Here is a 20,600-nt window from a genome sequence, read left to right as displayed (position 1 = left end):
AACAGACACCATGCCGCCTGCCAGAGTTGACCCTGACCCGCTTCAGACCAGCTAGGTCACGACTGAAAACCTGATAAACACACTAGGTGTGCAGCCAGGGGGGGTAGCACAAAGTTCTGGTCCCTGTAGAAAGGCATTTTCTATGGGCCCCTCCCTGCATCCACAGCTATTCATTCTAGCATCTTTTGGGCTCTACTCACAAGAGGGCCCTGGGTGCGTTGTCCCATTTCCATCCACAGTCCAACACCCCCGGGTGCAGCCTGCCCTAAATCCCCGTGGTGGGCTACTTTAGGAGCATTTAAACACAAACCACAATCTCACAAGACTGATTTCTTCCAGAGGCATTTAGTAAATCTCTACATGGAATAAGTGAAGTAGAGAAGGTATTCACAAGGTCAAGAAAATGCTTAGTTAATGTAAAAATTAAGAAAATACGGTAACACGCTTGATTATAAACGTTTATATTGTTATACCATTTGCATTCAAATTGTAGAGCTGTGCTGTAAAAAATAGGGAGGATCAAGGATAAAATGAACAAAATAACACCAGTAAAATAAAACTCCTAACACCTAAGATACAAGAGGGCCACATATAAAGAAAGTTTGTGTGTTTGTGTGTGTGGGGGGAATAATCCTCCCTCATTTGGTGTTTCTATGGTGGTGAAGCGTACTTCCTAAAAGTTGCTAATTTACACTACATTTGCTATCTGGTGATTGTCAGGCAACAGAATCAGAATCACATACTTTTCATATTTATCAATTCTTTTAGTGAGTCTAGAAGCAACTGCATTTGTTTCTCCACTATTTTATTCAGGTTTTTACTTAAATTTGTCCACATTTCGGGGATAATACATATCTGAAAACATGAGTCAGTTGAGTGCAGCCCATGGAACTGCAAATCATGTGTTTAAATGTGCCTTTCGCCTCCTAATTTCTGCCTTCACCAGCCTCTTCGATTGGGAGTTAGGACGGGAGGCCTGTTGTTGTGGTTAGGACGGTGTCCTTCCAGATAAGACGCAAAAGGAACAATGAAAGGACATCTTCCTCTTCACTTTCTCTGTCTGTCGTCCTCCTGAGACAAAGGTCTCTTCATCTTCCTTTTTTCTCTGTAGGTTATTACAACTGGTAAGTGCATTTAGTTATTTTTTTACTAACATCTATTCTCTCTGATTTTACCTTGTCAAAAACAGTAACTCATAATGTACATTATGTTCATGGACTGGAAAGAAATGTAGATGTATGGATTTATTTTGGAATATGTTGGTTTTATACAATGCTACTGCAAAAGTAATGAATCAATATTTGAATGAATGTAATATTTGTACCATGTACAATTTGAAAAAAAAGATGAATATGCATGACATTTGAACATTTGACAGACGTACACACCATAATGAGAGCTGGGTAGTAGATATGGCCGCCGTAAGAAGTTACATCCTCAAACTTTCGTTCGAGAAAATCATAAAAAATGTGACCATCTGAAGTCTATAAAACTCTTTACAGCTGGGTAATTTCTTATGAGAATGTTTTTCAAATTCCAATTTCATCAACAGAAATTAAAAGAAAACAAAAGCCAAAGGGGGGAAAAGCCTTAAACCATCCAATATAAATATATTCAATATAAATGATTCACCAGGTAAGCAAAACTATAAATAAAACATTTTTTAATAATTACACTATGCACGTAGCAGCCTTTCCTACTCAGGCAGGTCAGTCTGTATTTGTCGGTGGTGGAGCTCACATTCTTTGACATAAGCTGTGCGATGGTTGGTATCAACAAGGTTAAGGTCTTGCTATCCTGCAGATAAGTATGTTTTGGAGACTCAGAATCAGCAGCTGGGGCTTCTATCAGTGAACTCACTGATAAAGTCTGGCCTTGTGAGAGAGTCGGCCTCTTCTGATTTTTACACCTACAATGATTTCTGTTTCACCTTTTATATAACTGCAAATAACAGCTCCGATCAGAGGGTACTATCCTATTGCTAATGAAATAAAACCAGACTACAACTACAAAACGATCTCTTTTGGTCAGCCAGTAATAGTATATTCATGTTTCATGATGCAAGGTCATTTCCCAGATGATCTGTCTGTGAGTCATGATGGATCATTTTCACATTCTAACACATAATTGCTTAGTATATTTTCATGGAATTATTAATACTGGGATTCCTAAATTTCTTTATGATAATATAACTTATTGCTCAGATATGCATTCACATTATACAAGAGGGGTGAATAGTCGACAGATCTCTTTACCACTACCTAAATCTGACTGGATGAAGAGGACTGGGTTTTAGAGGTCAGGTGTATATTGGAACAATCTTCCAGTCTGGATTCGGGACAACAAGGAAAAACTGGTTTTAAAAAAAGTCTTAGACTACATTTGTTTTTGATATCGTAATATTGTCTGGATTGGTTGAGTGAGGTTGTATCATGTGCTATATTATTCTTTATTATATTTAGCGTGTTAGTACTTTTTGCATTGTCAGTTTTGTTTGTGAATTTATATATGATATATTTGTGAGTAATTTGGGTTGTATTTATTGTCTTTTGGATGTATTGTTTGGACCCCAGGAAGATTAGCTGTTGTCTCGGCGTCAGCTAATGGGGATCCTTTGAAATAAAAAAAATAAACAAATAAACATTCATCTCCACACACAGAAAGCAGGACCACTGGCGACTAAGATGGGTGAATGGGATCTGCTGGGCCGCCTGCTGGATAAAGTGCAGAGCAACTCCACGGTGATCGGCAAGGTCTGGCTCACCGTGCTCTTTGTCTTCCGCATCCTGGTCCTGCGTGCCGGCGCTGAGAAGGTCTGGTCACATGTTTACCATTTATACCATGCCACATTCACAGGGAGCCCAGGAATAGCCACAATACAGGGATTGGGAATGTTTTAAAAGATTATATGGCGAGAAAAAAGTGCTTAAAAAGACAAAAAATACCGAGGCGGCCTCTAGCTTACCCAGTAAGAGAGAGTCCTTCGGGTTCAAATCCAATCTGCGGCCCTCTGTCATCCCCTCTCTTTCTCTCCCCCCTTCTCTGTCTATCCACTGTCACTAGCTAATAAAGGGAAAGACAGAAATGCACTTTATTTTTATGAATATTTTGACAGGGCAGTAGACTTTGTCCCCACATTCTGAATATTCTAGTATTATGTGTCATCTCTTCCATCATCTGTGTTATCTAATCTCGTCTAGGTGTGGGGAGATGAGCAGTCCAACTTTGTGTGCAACACCCAGCAGCCCGGCTGTGAGAACGTCTGCTACGACCTCGCCTTCCCCATCTCTCACATTCGCTTTTGGGTCCTTCAGATTATTGCTGTGGCGACTCCAAAGCTGCTGTACCTTGGTCACGTCCTTCATGTGATCCACATTGAGAAGAAGGTGCGTCCCTGCAGTGGGTGGAGTACGCCGGCATGACGGGTTAATGCTTGATTTGACAGGTATGCCACACCTGTAGTGGCAGAAGCATGGGCCAGTAATGTAAAAGTGTAGTGTCACTCATAGTGTTAAACGCACAAAGAAGGCTAGGCGGCGGTTTCCATTTTTTTGTCCCCTTTTGGCAAATGAAGGATTAATGTAGCTTTAAACCATGTAAGCTACTGCTTACCATGTAAAAGCGCTTTGAGTAGTTGTTAAAACTAGAAAAGCTTTGCTGCGTGTCATCCCCCATCTCTCTCTCTCTCCCCTTTTCACATCTGTTCACTGTCTCTATCTTTCTAATAAAAAGGGATGAAAAAACTAAAATAATAAAGAAAAAACTAGAAAAGCGCTATACAAGAACAGTCCATTTAAATTGATACTTATCCCACGTCTATCTTTTCAGCACCTAGAATGTACTTTAGTGACTCTATCTCATAAATTCCTGAACTTCCCACTGCTGAACATAAGGTTGCATCCATCTTGTTTCCTTCCCCTGATTATTTTCAGTACATCTGCACAGCCTCTAAACCTGAATGCCTTTTTCCGATTACGATGACCTTTCTAACCCCGTTACCTTGTTCTTCCAATCCAAGATGAAGGAGAGGATCAAGAAGCAGGTTGATTTTAGTGACCAGACCAGTCTCTTCCTAAGGAGGGCCTACAAAGTTCCCAAGTACACCAAGAGCACTGGCAAGATCCGGATCCGTGGCCGTCTCCTTCGCAGTTATGTCCTCCATCTTGTGGCCAAGATTGCCTTGGAGGTTTTGTTCATCGTGGGTCAGTACTTCCTTTACGGCTTCACCCTCCAGACCCGCTACGTCTGCGAGCGCTCGCCTTGCCCTCACAAGGTGGACTGCTTCCTGTCCAGGCCCACGGAGAAGTCCGTCATCATCTGGTTCATGCTGGTGGCGGCGATGGTCTCCCTCGCCCTCAGCCTGGTGGAGCTGCTCTACCTGTGTGTGAAGGCTGTGAAGGAGTGCATGGCGAGGAGGCAGGACTACACAGTGACCCCCGTGACACCTCCGCTTTCAGCAAGGAAAGCTTTTAAAAGCCGCAATGAGATGATCCAGAACTGTGTCAACCTGGAGCTAGAGCTCCATGGAAGGAAGATAGCGGCGAACGGGGTCAGCGAGGCTGCTAAGAATGTGTCCTCCGACAGCAACAACATGGGGGACGAGGTCCGCATCTGACGCCTAGGGTCAGGGACACGTGGTCTTTTGAGTTTCAGGGGTTGTGTGCTTTGGGTTTTTAGTTTTTTTTGGGGGGGGAGGGAGAACACCAGCTTTTGTAAACACCACTCAGTCACATACGAATTGTTGCTTCATATAACTTTTGTGACATAATACAAAAAAAATAACAAACCAAATCTTCTTGCAGTTGATGAGCCGTCATTTGTCACATTGTACATTATTTCTGACAGATGTTGCTAAGGGGACTGTCTTTTAGACAATGCATTTTTTGATTTTGATTCAATAAAACCTCTCATTTATATATGTATGTAACACTAATCTGTGTCTGAAGGGTTTTTAGATTGAGAACTGCTCATCCATCCAAACCTCTGCCTCTTATTAATCTATCATATTGCCTTTAAAAATAAACAAATACCTAAATGCGTTCATAGCATTTAATATAATTGTGTGCTGAAAGAATGATATTTTATTGGAGTTTTACTCTGATTATATGAAACAGCAGAACATATTATATTAAATATTTTGTTTCTTTCAAACATGGGCCACCTGCAAACAATTTAGCCCACAAAAAAATGGCTAATATTAAGAATATTTTCAAAGCAACAGTTTCAAACAAAACCATTTTGGAAAATACTCTTAGCTTGACTCTGTCCAAAGGTAACCAAATCAGCCAACCAGCACATCTAAAGCTCTCAATACGTTACCGGTTATATTTCAGTTGTTTAACCCAGTCCAAAAACAAAAGTGTTACACAGTCAAGTGTCACATTAGGGTTACTGCACGTGTGTGTGCTGCAATATTTCACCAATATTAGATCTTTCTGATGAGCTAAGCTAACTGTCTGTAGCTTCATATTTAACGTACTGTATAGACATAGGAGTGGTATCTAACATTTAAGATTGATTTATTTGATTAGTCCTATTTGATTAGGACAATGCACATTAATCAACATTTATGTAAATGCACCAGTGTTAGCCGGTTGGCTATTTTCAGCTGTAGTCCTAGTTACCCAGCATGCACGTCTTTATGGTGGGAGGAAACCAGAGCACCCTGAGGAAACCCACGGGAGGAGAACATGCAAACTCCACACATGCAGGCCCTGCCCGGACCAGGGATCCATCCCTGTCCAGACCAGTTATCCGACTCTGCAGAACCCTGTCCAGACCAGTTATCCGACTATGCAGAACCCTGTCCAGACTAGTGATCCGACTCTGCAGAACCCTCTCCAGACCAGAGATCTGACTCTGCAGAACCCTCTCCAGAACAGAGATCTGACTCTGGAGAACCTTGTCCAGATCAGAGATCTGACTCTACAGAACCCTGCCAAGACCAGAGATCTGACTCTGCAGAACTCTGTCCAGACCAGAGATCTGACTCTGCAGAACCCTGTCCAGATCAGAGATCTGACTCTACAGAACTCTGCCAAGACCAGAGATCTGACTCTGCAGAACCCTGTCCAGACCAGAGATCTGACTCTGCAGAACCCTGTCCAGACCAGAGATCTGACTCTGCAGAACCCTGTCCAGATCAGAGATCCAGCTCTGCAGAACCCTGTCCAGACCAGTGATCCGACCCTGCAGTACCAGAAGTGCAGACCACAGGGCCACCATCTAACTTAACTCCTATCAGCTAAAAAAGAAGTAAAGGAGTATTTCACTTTCAACTTTTCCTTCATGCATTTTATTGGTGTTAGTCCTACTTTTAGTCACAACAATGCCAAAAGGTATTAAAAATAAAACTAGTCTTTTATTTAAAGATATTTATTCCCACTGTGTCAAAATGGGTAATTTGGGATATTTGGATGCAACGCTCACATTTTGTTTAAATCGGCTCAAAATGAAGAGAGGTACATTCTGTTCTTATCAACAAACTATCACAAAGAGGTGAAGTCCTTCAGTGGGACTATTTTAATTGGTTCCAGAAGATATAACTTAACTTTTTACTACACAGTTACCATCCATAACCCCAGTCAAATGCATGTAGAACATTTAAATATGTGCAGCAGTTACATCCACCAGTTGTTACCACACTTTTTGTTAAGGTCGTGTATATTTTAACAGATCAGTAAAGATACAGAAAACCTGTCAATTATTACACTTGTCTTGTCTATCACCAACTTTTTCTGCTGTCGTTCGCTGACGGGAACAACGTGACAGGTAGAGCCAGATGTGCGTTGTGCAATGTGAGCCCTCATCAGCGCTGATGTCTCCCTAACTCTAAACTCCAAGGTCCAACTTCAGAGCGAGGGATCGGTCCCAGCCACAGGCAGTCCTTTCTGCCCAGGTCAGCAGGTAAGATGCAACCATTACTGTTCTCTGCTGCAGTTAAATTATCATTTCATGCATTAAAAATTATGTCTATTTTGTGAGCTAATAATTGTAAATAACACTATACAAAATGGTAATGTAGTCTTTATTTTGTTACACATACACACATGTTACAAAATATATATATTTGTAAGAAGTGGTGGGTTTCTATTTTTACTTTTAAATGTTAATGACATTGTATTCTCTCTAGCAGAATGTTATTGAAATAAAACTAATAAGATTAAAGATTGCTTTTCATGAAAATATTTATACAATTTTTAAAATCTTTTTGTACAAATGTCATTATAATAGTGTTGATGTACGCTTTTTAAAGTTATATTTACAAAGGGAAAGCACATCTCATTTTTCATTTTTCTCTTAGTTTGATGTCTTTACCAGCCTACTACTGGAGCTAATAATTGTAAAGAACACTATACAAAATGGAAATGTAGTGGAAACTTTACATATATATTATATTTCCTACAAATATATATGTATTTGTAAGAAAGTGGTGGGTTTTTATTTTTACTTTAAAATGTTAATGACATTGTATTCTCTCTAGCAGAATGTTATTAAAATAAAACTAATAGTAGCATTAGATTGCTTTTCATGAAAACATTTATACAATTTTTAAAATCTTTTTGTACAAATGTCATTATAATAGTACGCTTTTTACAGTAACACTTACACAGGGAAAGCACATTTAAGTTTGTCTCTTAGTTTTATGTCTTTACCGGCCTACTATGACTGATGGGTTTAGTGCCACTGACTTTTCCGTTCTTCCGTTGAAAATTGTCAGTAATCATTATTTTAGGAAAATATTGACCAAGTAGCTCAGTGTTTACGGGGCTCTGATGTTGTCTTACTTCTCAAGTCGCCAGGTTCAAGAACAGAACATGAAAAAAAAATGTTTTTAAAAGAACAATGAGCACCTTTCTTCCAGCAGCATATTGATTTAATACTAATTTCTGGTTAATGTTTCAGTTAATAAGGCGTGTTGTGGGATTATTGCAAATTAAATTTAGAGTTTGTTTAACTTCCTTTCATCCGTTTGTCACAGATCAGTAACTGAACACCACCTATAAAGATGGGAGACTTTGGATTTCTGTCGGGCTTGCTGGACAAGGTCCAGTCCCACTCCACAGTTATTGGGAAGATCTGGATGAGCGTCCTGTTTCTGTTCCGGATCATGGTTTTGGGTGCAGGTGCCGAGAGCGTCTGGGGCGACGAGCAGTCGGGTTTCATCTGCAACACTCAGCAACCTGGTTGTGAGAACGTCTGCTACGACTGGACCTTCCCCATCTCGCACATTCGCTTCTGGGTCCTCCAGATCATCTTCGTCTCCACGCCAACGCTGGTCTACCTGGGCCATGCCGTGCACGTCCTCCACAAGGAGAACAAGATGAGGGAGCAGCTGTTGAGCCCTGGCGGGACGCGCAAAGTGCCCAAATACACGGATGAAAATGGAAAAGTGAAGATCAAGGGGAACCTGCTGGGGAGTTACCTGACCCAGCTCATAGTCAAGATCATCATCGAGGCTGCCTTCATAATCGGCCAGTACTACCTGTACGGCTTCGTCATGGTCCCCATGTTCCCCTGCTCCAAGGCGCCCTGTCCCTTCACCGTGGAGTGCTACATGTCCCGACCCACGGAGAAGACCATCTTCATCATCTTCATGCTGGCGGTGGCCTGCGTCTCTCTGTTTCTCAACTTCATCGAGGTGTTCTACCTGATTTGTACCAGGGTGAGATGTGGGTCCAGGCCTCACACTTACAAGACCACCGCCAAGAACCCTGCCAGCTTGTCAGATGCCAGGTGGCAGAACAAGATCAACATAGAGCTGGAGAACAGCCAGAGTATCGGGGGAAGCCTGGATGGGGCCAAGGACGAGAAACGACCACTGAGTGGTTATTAAAAAAACACTGCTCTGATCGTTATAATGTATTAAATGCTCGTTTTCAGTATTCTTCCCCATGGTTCCTTGTTTAGACGCATCTCACAGACTGAATTAAATGTCCTGTAAAAATCATGACAGAACACCAAGGAGAAGCTTCATCACTGTGTAGTTAAATCATATATATCTATATAAAGTCTGCACAAATCTACATGTTTTTAGGGCCACGTTGATAGAATTTTACATATATTTTGTATTTTTTAACTGAAAATCTAATGGAAAGCGTGCAATATTGATAATGTATTTATGTCTCTAAATCTATTAGTGAGCAGAGTTGTGTCTATGACCAGTTTTTGAACGTGTCCTGTAATATTTCCATGTTCATTATCCAGGACTTCAAATCAATTACTCACTGAATGTTGATGATTTTGGTGAAATGCTTGTTTCTACTCTATTTGGTAGAGGCGTTGTTATGTGTTTTATTGTTTTAATAAATGATTATCGTTGGATTAAAACACTGTTTCATGACTTTATTAATTATTTTTAGCTGACAGGCACAGTATATATATATATATATATATTTATATATATATATATATATATAAATATACTTTACACACACTTTGTACACTTCAAAGTCAAACACCTTATTTAAGAGTATGATTTCCACTTATTTGGAAACACTGTAGGTCTGCAACTATGATTGTTTTCATTACTACAGAATCTACAGAATATGTTCTCAATTTATTGATTAAATGTCTAAAGCATGCCAGAGACCATGGTGACATTTTCAAATCTTTAAAATGTTGCTTGACCAACAGTCCAACCCCCAAAGATATTCAGTTTAAAATCACAGAAGAGTAAGAAAACCAGACAATATTCACATTTGAAAAGCTAAAACCAGGGATTTTTGAGTTCTTAAAAATTACTTTAATGATTAATCGATTAGCAAAATGTCCCCAATTCATTATCTGTGAGTCAGTAATTGATTAATCACTGCAATTTCATAAGAGTGTTACTTCTGAAGAACAAGGAGTGGTTGATAGGGCGACAGATATGAGCCACCACCACTGTTGGAAAATATTATGAATAAGTTCATATAAGGCTAAAGACATTTACATCAGATGGACAATATGTGTCCCATAATAAGGGGACAAAATATATCAATAAAACCTGCAGGGATCACAAGGATGTGCTCAACAGTTTACAATTCAATAAACATCCTACAACTAAAGCATCTTATTGGAGGTTGTAGTGTTGGATTTGCGCTTTTTGTCCAGACTTTGTGTAAATTACACAGCACGAAAAACAACAAAAACCTTGTGTTGACACAGTCTGAATGTGACTGTTCGACCCTCACGTAGTATTCACTGCAGGGTTACTGGGTTACTGGGTACAGGTGGTTATTGTGCGTTTAGTCCCTGAAATTTCATCAAATACAAACTGCGGAAGGGGAGTATTCGGGGGATTTTTTTTTACCATTTTCTGTGTAGGTGTATACAATTTAACTATAAAACCCCATTAATAGAAAAATCACTCCATGATATTAGTGAACAATGGCATAAAACAGCAGTAAAAAAAAAGAATTTGGTTGGACTGGCAATTATTAACCTGTGCAATCTTCATGTTCAGCCCCAAATTGTACCCTTGAGATTTATCATCTCCAGATATTGTGTCAACGTGACAGCTCGGTGTGTTGCGCAGTTTCACCTGATCTAAAGTTCAAGGTACCGTGAGCTGGTTTGGTTTGGTTCTCTGGGATCTCTAGCATTCATCTCCAGCTGGTGGTCGGTCTGTTTGTCTGCACACGAGCCTTTTAAACTCAAAAGGTAAGGTGTACAATTACTTTATTTTTTTAAATGTTCCTCAATTTTGCTGCACGATATACAAAGTGTAATTAAATGCAATGGCATTACTTTTGTGATAAGTTAGACACAACCTCCCCCACAAAAGTAACTTATGCTGGATTTAGGCATTGATTAATATGAGTGTGTTCTTACTTTACTTTATGAAAGGTTGTATGTAGGACTTTGGCACAGTGTTGTAAGCTAACAGAAGTGTTAAGTATTATCTGTATTATCCACGTATTTCCACATTTTCATGCAGTTCAGAACTTTTAGCAATGCTTTGATATGGGAAATAGTATTTTAACTTTGACTAGATAAAGCCAAAGATGTGTACTTTGGATACAGTAAACACAATAAAGTGTTATTCTAAAGATTATATCTATAAATGCAGTAGTTTAAAGGCACAAACTTCTGTGGAATAAAAAATCTATTTAGTGAGATAACTTGAGATAAGTGTGATGTAATGTGATTGTGTCTCGAAGGCAAAATAGACGCACTGGTGTTGTAGATGAGCTTTTACTCTTTATGTTAATCAGTAATCAGAAATCACAGCACAGCGCTATGGGCAAAATACAAGAGAATACAATATCAATAGTTAAATATACTCCAGAAAGGACTTAAATGAAAAAACAATAATTACATTTTCACAATCTATGCTTCCATTTTTTTTTAATTGATAGCAATTTAATAATTTCCTTTAACTTAACCAATGGTTTGCCAAAACTTTTTAAAACTATCCATTCATCTTAGTCCACTTATCCAGTATTGGGGGGAGCAGCTTCAGCGGGGGACCCCAAATCTTCCTTTTGAAAACTATTCTGCAAATAATTGTGCGTAACTGAGTTTCCACTGTCTGTGCCTCGGGCGGTAGCGCGAGTCATCCTTTAACCAAAAGGTTGATGGTTCAATCCCTACCTCCGCACGTCGCTCTTTGAGAAAGACACTAAAGCCCAAGTTGCTCCTGATGGAAGGCCAGCGCCTTGCATAGCAGATCCGCCACCAGCGGTGCATGAATGTGTGTGTGAATGTGTGTGTGAATCGGTAAATAAGAGGAAAATTGTAAAGCGCTTTGTTCCGGTAAAGTAAAAAAGTCCAATATAAATACTGACCTTATACCATCTACTGCATCTTTGGTTTATTGAGTTCTTGCTATATAAGACTGTTTGAAGTTTAGTGTTTTGCATGTAATTAGTAAGCGCTCATAGTATTCAGTATTTTATAACAACTACATTATTTTTTACTGAACATTTCTCCTTTGTCTCCATTGGACTGGAGTCTTCAGATTGTAGATTCCTGGAGTGTCACAATTCACCTAGGGTTTAAAAATGAGGGATTTTCAATTCATATAAAAAATAAATATTAGTTTTTGAGTAAATGAACATATTTTTGTATGCTTTTCCTCCTCAGATCAGAGACCATGGGAGAGTGGAGTTTTCTGTCCTCTCTACTGGACAAGGTCCAGTCCCACTCCACTGTCATTGGGAAGGTCTGGCTCAGTGTGCTTTTCATCTTCAGGATCATGATCCTTGGAGCTGGAGCAGAGAAGGTCTCGTACGATTTGTTTAGGATTTATTTTTTTTGTCGCCTTATACCTAACTGATGAATCTTTTAATTAAAAACAGAGCTACAGGTTGGAATCGACCGGAAACCTCCTTTGGCGATCATGTGCTGTTGTAAAGCGTTCTGCACGTCTGCATGTGGCGTACAGGGTACTTTTCCCCAAACAAAAAACAACAACGTGACACCAAAACAGTGTCTGGTAGCCTGCCTACACTGCAAGGGGCATCACGCTCTGTCTGAGACTTCTGTTTCAGTCTCTAGCTGGTTGTGCTTTGCAAATGTGGAATTCTGAAACATCCTTAAATTCGGAAATCGTCAATGTTTATTCAAAGTCATAGACCGTCTAAAGTAGTACTACTTTGCACATTTTTGTGGGTTTGAGGTGTTTGTCATATGTTAGCTGCCAAAACTGTGCCGCTTTCTTTGACCCTTTCTGTCTCCTGTGCTGTGCAATTTATAGATAGATGAGACATGAAAAGCTTTAAGGTGAAATAATACCCTCTGGTGGCCAAAATGGAGGTCCACAGCTCCTGAGCAACAAATTTAGCTTGATTATAAATAATCAGGTTTGTAACTATAATAATAGGAGCTTTTGGTTGTATGAAACATTTTTTAAAGGCTATCTCAGCATGCATTGGGTGACAGAATATAAATCCTCTCTTTGCTAAATTAACCTGCTTGCTTGTTAGAAACAAATAATTTAATTTTTCTTTATTTACTTCTTCTATTTATCGATTTAAAAAACTTGAACCTTAACTTAAAACGCCACTGATTATTTGTAAAGCCAGAAGTCAACAATGTATCTACAAAATGCCATTTTGTAGATTGCTTATTTATTTATTTTAGGCCTTATTAGCACAATTCTCCAATGCGCCTCCGAAATAACAACAGTAGTGGATGCTGGAAGATTTGTGCCATAACCTCAAGAAAACTGCCCCGATGTTGATAAAGATAACTTGGTACTTAGTTCTTTTGTTGTACATATGTATATAATTATAATGATTTCTCATCTGAACATTTCAGGTTTGGGGCGATGAACAGTCGAATATGATTTGCAACACCAAACAGCCTGGTTGCAAGAACGTCTGCTACGACCAAGCCTTCCCAATCTCACACATTCGGTTCTGGGTCCTGCAGATTATCTTCGTCTCGACACCAACGCTGATCTACCTCGGTCACGTTCTCCACATTATCCACAAGGAAGACAAGATAAGAGAATATATGAAGACCCACTCTAGGGCTGAAAAACTTCCCAAGTACTCTGACGACAAAGGCCATGTCAAGATTAAAGGGGACCTGCTGGGAAACTACATGACCTCCATATTTTTCAGAATCGTTCTGGAGGTAGCGTTCATTGTTGGGCAGTACTATCTGTATGGGTTTGTCATGGTCCCGAGAGTCGTCTGCACCCGAGTCCCATGTCCCTTCACCGTAGAGTGCTACATGTCTCGGCCCACAGAGAAGACCATCTTCATCCTCTTCATGCTTGTCGTGTCCTGCATCTCTGTTCTTCTCAACGTAGTAGAGATATTCTACCTGGCGTGTACTCGCTCGTGCAGACGAAAGAAAACAATGCCGGCTACCGCTATCGCCATTCACCCGCGTTTCAACGGTGACAGTCTGACAAAGAGCGAGAAGCTTAGCCTCCATGACGGCTCCAGCACAGCCTGAAGAACGCCATTAAGATCCAATGTGCAAAATGTAAACAATCAGATACCGAGTAGTTACCGAGAAAACAAAAATGTGACTGAGATGAGACCAGGGCCCACTTATTTATTCATGTGTTGCTTATTCAAAATTTCCAAAATTACACAACTTTGGACACATATGTAGAAACATGCACAAGAACAACATAATAAGGTACTGTATCACTGAAGCAACCTTTCACAAATTGCACAAAAAGCGAGCTTTGTGGATTTAATCTTTTTTTTTTGCTGTGTTTTGTACTTACGACTAAATATATCTAACCAATTTCCACTGGTTAAAAACTCTAAAGAAGTGTATAAGGGCTGTTAGTGCTACTTTGATTTTCCGTTTCTTCTATATTGTTAAACTTGCATATGTGACTTTTAAGAACTGTAAATATTTTATAAACATGATTATCTTTTTTCATGTTTTGTATTTTAATATGACTGTATGTGCCTTGTGTTTGTAACTGATCATTAAAAAAAGGTCCACTAATGTTTAATAAAAACATGCCGTTGTTATTCTCATGTTCAATGCAAAATTTCTGTTTCTGCGTCTCACTGAACATACATTTAACGTACTATAAATCACTGACTTAGATACAGAAAAATATTGAAAATAACTTCCAAAAAACTGTATTTGTTTAGTGTTGAAATAATCACATCAAAGGAGTAAAGATGAAATAGTCAGATGTATAATATAGATCATCATCACCAGATAGTATTTTGTGGACTGTCTGTTAATCTTTGCTAATCCAGTGAATTTTTATTTATGCAGTTAATGCATGCAAGTATCTCACAGGTCTTCTGATTATTGCATTTTTGGGGAATTAATTTAAAGTACTGGTGTCTCCCATTGCAGACACTGTAATGTTAGATTCCTTCCACCGTGTCTGATGGATAAGCAATTAATTGTTAGCCTTCTAATTAGCCAGAATAACTCTATAAAGAGATATGTGTCAGTGTGTTTGACTGTCTGTTACCTTGTTGAAGAGTTATGGTGGACCTTTTTCTTCTTTCCTTGTCTTTGGCAGATTCGTATTTTCAGCATTCCTCCTACAATATAGTATCAAATGACAGTGTTTAACTTTCACTCACCTGCTCAGCAACAAACAGTGGATATACACAGTTAGCAACCGAGCCAGCCAGCTAACACTGAGTGAATGGACTTACATTCGACAGGTGGCCAGGACTCCAAATTAATAATAATGTTTCAAACCGCTAAATAAGCAACGGTTTGCCAATAATATGTCGATGTTGAGTTCACAACTCGTTTCCGCTGCCCCCAAGGGCAAATACATTTGTTATTTCAGGTTTAATAAGTGCAATTGGCGTCTCCTCCACCATCTACTGTGTCACTCCGACCCATAGACTGTATATATATATATATATATTGCTATACATAAACCGTCAATGTTCCGACCGTTACTCCGAGATAATTCAAAACACGGAGTAACGGTCAATGTTCCGACCGTTGCTCCGAGATTAATTCAAAACACGGAGTAACGTCAATGTTCCGACCGTTGCTCCGAGATTAATTCAAAACACGGAGTAACGGTCAATGTTCCGACCGTTGCTCCGAGATTAATTCAAAACACGGAGTAACGGACAGAGTGCTGGCTTCAGTAGACAAAGTTATATTAAGAAAATGTTAAATGTTATATAAAATTAGACCAGCACCTACCTGTGGTGCAGTTGACACAATCTAACAAGACCACAAGATGGCGGCATTATCCCACCCAACGGTCCGTCCATCCACGTCGTCTCGACACCGCCCACAGAGGAACACCAGCTTCCGCCACAATAACAACAGCTGGAAGCAGCTAAAGATGGCCGCCGCAACCATGGCGGGGCTCGACGCCCACAGGATGGAGGAGAAGAAGTTCGAGTACTTCTCCTCTATCAACTCCATGGCAAAGAAAATAATGCAGGAGAGGGAGAAAATCAAAGCCAACCACGGCTCGTCATGGGAGAAAATGACGCCGCAAGAGCAAGACATCGCCATCGACAACGGGATGATGGATCCCCATATCCGAGCTCGCTACGCCATGCACAGGGTTGACCGAGAAGAAGTGGTTTGTTACCCTAAACTGCTCATTCAGACGGGTCAGAAGATAGTTCATTTCGGGGAGGAGGTACTTAAACCACATTTGAATTATTATCATGATATTATATAGCTTTGTGAGTGTGTTTAGAGGCCAGGGTAGCCCGTGTTGTCATGGTAGCTAACCCGCCGCCACGTAGCCGTTGAAATATGTAGCTAGATAAACGTCACAATGGCTACCTGATACGTAACCTAGCTACCGTAGCTATGCATGAAATGTAGTCGTAACAACAAGAACAAGATTAATCAAAATAGACCTAAAATATACTTTCTTTTCGGTAGAATTACAATACCATAAGACCATAACCATGTGTTGAATATGTGAATAAATATTAAACAGTTTTTTATTTTAGGATATTACTTGGCAAGATGAGCATTCTGCCCCTTTCTCGTGGGAAACAAAGGTAAATATAATAAATATTATTCTATATTATGTTTGAGTCCTTCTCAACAGAAACATAAGGAAGAAGTTTGGCACTATAATGTAGCACTGTAACTGGTTTTGGCTGTATTTATTAATGTGTTGAACATTTTTTTAATTAATAATTGTGTAAGCTAAAATATCAGAAAATGAAGAAGAATCAGAAGCCATATTAAGTATTAAAAACAATCTTAAGAAAAATCTAATATTGAAAATAATCAAATCCTCACATTTAAGACCCAGACAATTTTTGCCATTGATGTTTTTGATAATTTACTTAAACAATTACTTGATTATCCTAATGGTCGGCAATTCCATTTGCCTTTTTCAGAAGTTTAAGGTTAATTTCTATCCTTTCTTTAATATCTGCAAATGCATAATCTGCTGCATACTTGGTCCTTTTCTGTCTGGATTATGCACGTAGAGTTGAGCCCGGTCAAGTCGTGAGATATTGCTTTAAATGTTGCTCCCATCTTTCAGAGCCAGTTGGACTTCAGCTTGACATCAGGCCCAGCTGACCAGGGAGTCTCCGCCTCGCAGGCAGACCCAAAACCTGTAAAGGTACCTCATTCCAGCCAGCTCGCCAAGACTACACCAGGGACCAAGGTATGATAAGGAGTGCACTGTGGTTGGTTTAATTTGTATATTGTGGTTGCAAAGGAAACCCTTATTCATCATGTGTTACTGTAAATGTAGTTTAAGTCTTTACCGGGTATTATATACAGTACTTTAGGATTTATATTATAAAATGTGTACACAATGTTTAACACCATTGTACATGATTGAGGAGGGTGTAATCATACATAGCAAATAAATCAAGCTTTGGACTGATTTTGTCAAAGCAATTTTAACATTTTGGGTTTGGATGTAACCTTAATCTAAATCACAGTAGGGGGGTATGGTTGGTGTGATCAAGAAAATCTCAGCATGCATCTTTACACTAAGATTGAAAGTACCAGTTTAGCTGTTAAGATGTTCCCAGTAGTTCATTTAAAACCTTTAATATTTAGAGCAAGATGGTAGGTTTAAATCAGTATTTGTCCCATAATAGCAGTCCGCTAGATCTATAAATTGTGCATTGTTGGCTTGTTAGAATTGTATAAATCTCCAGTAGGAATTAAAAATGTAAATAAAGAGACCATGCAATTGTACATTTACTGAATAAAGTGTTGTTGTGCGATTGTGAAGGTGTCTGTAAGCGAGGGACGGAGACTAGAGGAGGAGTCGTCTTTCTGGAAGATCAGTGCCGAGAGGTCTAGGCTGGAGGGAGAGCAAGCCAACTTCCAGTCCCTCACCCCCAGTCAGATCAAATCCCTCGAGAAAGGAGAGAAATCCCTCCCCTCCTACCTCCGACAGGTAAGCACTGAACTCTACCTGTGTTTTCAATTCAAGTAAAAGTTTATATATTTTTGCACAAGCATCGCATTGCTGGTCTCCACACGTGACCAGAAGCAGGTGGAGATGCAGCCAGTTTACAGTAAAAAAAGAAACAAGAAACCATTTCTAGATTGTTTCTACTTTGCTCTCCTTTCTTTCTCTACTTTCCTAAACATTTCTTGTTGTGATTTTGCATTTTCCAGCCTCATAAACCACCTACATACATGTACATGATCATACAAGAAGCTTAAAGGTCCCATGACATGGTGCTTTTTGGATGCTTTTATATAGACTTTAGTGGTCCCTAATACTGTATCTGAAGTCTCTTTATATAGACCTTAGTGGTCCCCTAATACTGTATCTGAAGTCTCTTTATATAGACCTTAGTGGCCCCTAATACTGTATCTGAAGTCTCTTTATATAGACCTTAGTGGTCCCCTAATACTGTATCTGAAGTCTCTTTATATAGACCTTAGTGGTCCCTAATACTGTATCTGAAGTCTCTTTTATATAGACCTTAGTGGTCCCTAATACTGTATCTGAAGTCTCTTTATATAGACCTTAGTGGTCCCTAATACTGTATCTGAAGTCTCTTTATATAGACCTTAGTGGTCCCTAATACTGTATCTGAAGTCTCTTTATATAGACCTTAGTGGTCCCTAATACATCTGAGCCTTAATTTTCTCTAAGGCAGAGCAGGATCCCCAGGGCTCGGTTTACACCTATCACCATTTCTAGCCAGTGAGGGGCCCATAGGCAGGCTGGGGGAACGCATATTAACATTTAAAAACCTCCATAAAGTGAAATTTTCATGCAATGGAAATGTCAACAAATTTACAACCATGTCTCAGTGTCCGTTTTTAAATAACTTCAAAACATTTTGTTCTTTTTGAACCATTTAGCTTAAGTTATCTTATACTTGAATAATGTAAAATAAACCTTAATTCTGATATTAACTGTATAATGTTCCTACAGGAGACCTCAGTCACCACCAAGGAGCCTGAGGCAGCAGACCCCCACCCTCCAGCTGCTTCCAGGTCCACCAAACAGCGAGCACCTAAACCTCCAGCTCCCCACCCCCCTATCCCCATCTCTGTAAGCGCAACACCATCCATCTCCATTTCGTCGAGCCCGTCGCCGCCTGTCAGCGTGTCGTCGTCCGTTGCGGGATGGGAGCGATCTCAGAGCACGCTGCCATCGGTCGGCAACACCGTGGACGAAGTGTTCTCCACCGGCATGATGTCCAAGCCCTCCACCCACCCCACCGGTGCGGAGAAGGAGGAAGAAGGTTCTACCGCCAGCCCCACCTTTGCCCATGTGAGTTCTGCCTGTCTGAGTGAGAGTGACCTGAGGCTTGTTTGCGTTCTTGTTGCCCTCCCTCTGACCTCCATGACATCAGCCCCTCCAGCTGTACTTTCTACCAGATCCAAAATGCCATCTAGGAGACGAGGAGCTCAGAGGAAACTTGGTGCTGATCAACATGTTGGCCCAGTTTGGACTCACCAGACCTCGTTCCGCCGTCTCCCTCCTGCACAACGCAGCCGCTCCCGTGTGTCTTTAACCCTCGTGTTGTCCTTTTGGGCAAATTTGACCCGTGTGGGCCGTCGAAATAAGCGCTGAAAATGTCAAATAACAATTAAATTAAAAGAAATTTTTAAAAAAATTGGCAAAAACATCAACAATAAGCACACACAGCATTGAAAAAGTGACAAAAATGTCAAAGAAAAGTGAAAATAATGTTGAAAAAAAGTGAGCAAACTGTTTTTTTTTTATAGATGACAGGAAGACAAAACAAGGGTTAAAGGAAAATAATACAAACAGCCTCTTAGTTTTGGTTGTTTTTTTGTCCACGCTGACTTAATACAAACAAACCAAGAGCTGTAAATTGTAAGGTTAAATGGCCTGACAAGTAACTCATATGTTGGGCAGTTTTGGTGATTGTCATCCTGTATCTTCAGTGCTACATGGGCCCATGTGGGGACAGGAATCTCCAGAGACCAGAAGCAGGTCATGCAGCACATGACTGAATCTTGTACTGTTATGTTTAGAGTGATGGATGGTTATTATGTGACCGCTAGGTTTCACTCAATTGTCGTTTTGTAACTGGCAAAACACAGAGTAGAGTAGAGCAGAAGCATAACGCGCCACTGTTTTAACTTTTCAATCACTCTTGCATGATTATATAAATAATACACATTCTCTGACGTTTCTTCACGGTCGGTAGGTGGGTTTAATAACCGTAGAGCTTTTGAATTCTTGCTAAAGTCACACATCAACTATCACACAGTCCTGTGGTTGGTCTGATTTGCTTTCATACCAAAAAACAAACCACATCACAGTCCAATTGGAACTGACCTTTGTCCCGTTCTTTAGTCCGCACCAGAGGTCGATTCCCAGCTTTCCCACCGGCCTAAACAACCCAAACCCTAACAAACACGAGCAAAAGCTTGTACACGTACGGGGGGAAGAATTGGGAGAAATCTCGAGAGCTTCCAGTAAAATAAGCCATAGGTAGGTGGGAGGTAAATACAGAAATACAGATTATGGCAAAATAACAGAATTTCAGCAAACGCTAATACAATAAATCCATAGTAGAAAGTCCAATAAAACCAATCTAATAAATAAGTAAAAACAACTCATTAAGTTCATATAATTCCTTCATATCATATAAGCGTAAGAAATGAAAACTATGAATACCAGTTGTTTGTAATAGCCAGTCAAATGTGCTGACCTGTGTGTCTCTGTCTCTCTCTCTCTCTCTCTCTCTCTCTCTCTCTCTCTCTCTCTCTCT

The 20,600-nt window shown here is 39.9% G+C and overlaps 4 protein-coding genes across 5 annotated transcripts in view; all 4 read left to right on the top strand.

Annotated features, from left to right (window-relative positions):
* The first annotated feature begins 912 nt into the window (after window positions 1-912).
* On the top strand, window positions 913-4,638 carry LOC117961196 (gap junction Cx32.7 protein-like). Its single transcript, XM_034899700.1, has 4 exons — window positions 913-1,105; window positions 2,660-2,813; window positions 3,201-3,386; window positions 4,019-4,638. The coding sequence occupies exons 2-4, from the start codon at window positions 2,685-2,687 to the stop codon at window positions 4,613-4,615; spliced, it is 912 nt and encodes a 303-aa protein (XP_034755591.1). The 5' UTR covers window positions 913-1,105; window positions 2,660-2,684; the 3' UTR covers window positions 4,616-4,638.
* Window positions 4,639-6,796: 2,158 nt separating this feature from the next.
* On the top strand, window positions 6,797-9,322 carry cx32.3 (connexin 32.3). Its single transcript, XM_034899703.1, has 2 exons — window positions 6,797-6,906; window positions 7,982-9,322. Exon 2 carries the CDS (start codon window positions 8,009-8,011, stop codon window positions 8,834-8,836), a length of 828 nt encoding a protein of 275 aa, XP_034755594.1. The 5' UTR covers window positions 6,797-6,906; window positions 7,982-8,008; the 3' UTR covers window positions 8,837-9,322.
* Window positions 9,323-10,487: 1,165 nt separating this feature from the next.
* Window positions 10,488-14,312, top strand: LOC117961201 (gap junction Cx32.2 protein-like). Of its 2 annotated transcripts, XM_034899706.1 has the most exons (3): window positions 10,488-10,644; window positions 12,070-12,208; window positions 13,246-14,312. In XM_034899706.1, the coding sequence occupies exons 2-3, from the start codon at window positions 12,080-12,082 to the stop codon at window positions 13,891-13,893; spliced, it is 777 nt and encodes a 258-aa protein (XP_034755597.1). In that variant the 5' UTR covers window positions 10,488-10,644; window positions 12,070-12,079; the 3' UTR covers window positions 13,894-14,312. The 2 variants fall into 2 exon arrangements, with proteins under 2 accessions (XP_034755597.1, XP_034755596.1); XM_034899705.1 differs by lacking the exon at window positions 10,488-10,644 and having other exon boundaries at window positions 12,053-12,208.
* Window positions 14,313-15,689: 1,377 nt separating this feature from the next.
* c18h1orf198 (chromosome 18 C1orf198 homolog) overlaps window positions 15,690-20,600 on the top strand; it is a 22,639-nt gene continuing 17,728 nt past the window's right edge. The window contains exons 1-5 of the mRNA XM_034900754.1: window positions 15,690-16,042; window positions 16,365-16,415; window positions 16,913-17,038; window positions 17,621-17,788; window positions 18,785-19,126. Coding sequence (XP_034756645.1) covers window positions 15,737-16,042; window positions 16,365-16,415; window positions 16,913-17,038; window positions 17,621-17,788; window positions 18,785-19,126 — 993 coding nt within the window. The 5' untranslated portion in view covers window positions 15,690-15,736. The remainder of the gene's footprint in view (window positions 16,043-16,364; window positions 16,416-16,912; window positions 17,039-17,620; window positions 17,789-18,784; window positions 19,127-20,600) is intronic.

This window comes from Etheostoma cragini, chromosome 18 (assembly GCF_013103735.1).
Source record: "Etheostoma cragini isolate CJK2018 chromosome 18, CSU_Ecrag_1.0, whole genome shotgun sequence".
Lineage (NCBI taxonomy): Eukaryota > Metazoa > Chordata > Actinopteri > Perciformes > Percidae > Etheostoma > Etheostoma cragini.
The sequence above is the reverse complement of the archived record's forward strand: the minus strand, read 5'-3'. Positions and strand labels throughout refer to the sequence as shown.

Bases quoted from the DNA above. Each gene is read 5' to 3' on its own strand.
- LOC117961201 (XM_034899705.1), top strand. From the start codon at position 12,053: ATGCTTTTCCTCCTCAGATCAGAGACCATGGGAGAGTGGAGTTTTCTG. The intron at 12,209-13,245 runs GTCTCGTACGAT...TGAACATTTCAG, and splicing joins TTGGAGCTGGAGCAGAGAAG to GTTTGGGGCGATGAACAGTC.
- LOC117961196 (XM_034899700.1), top strand. From the start codon at position 2,685: ATGGGTGAATGGGATCTGCTGGGCCGCCTGCTGGATAAAGTGCAGAGC. The intron at 2,814-3,200 runs GTCTGGTCACAT...AATCTCGTCTAG, and splicing joins TGCGTGCCGGCGCTGAGAAG to GTGTGGGGAGATGAGCAGTC. The intron at 3,387-4,018 runs GTGCGTCCCTGC...TTCCAATCCAAG, and splicing joins TGATCCACATTGAGAAGAAG to ATGAAGGAGAGGATCAAGAA.
- cx32.3 (XM_034899703.1), top strand. From the start codon at position 8,009: ATGGGAGACTTTGGATTTCTGTCGGGCTTGCTGGACAAGGTCCAGTCC.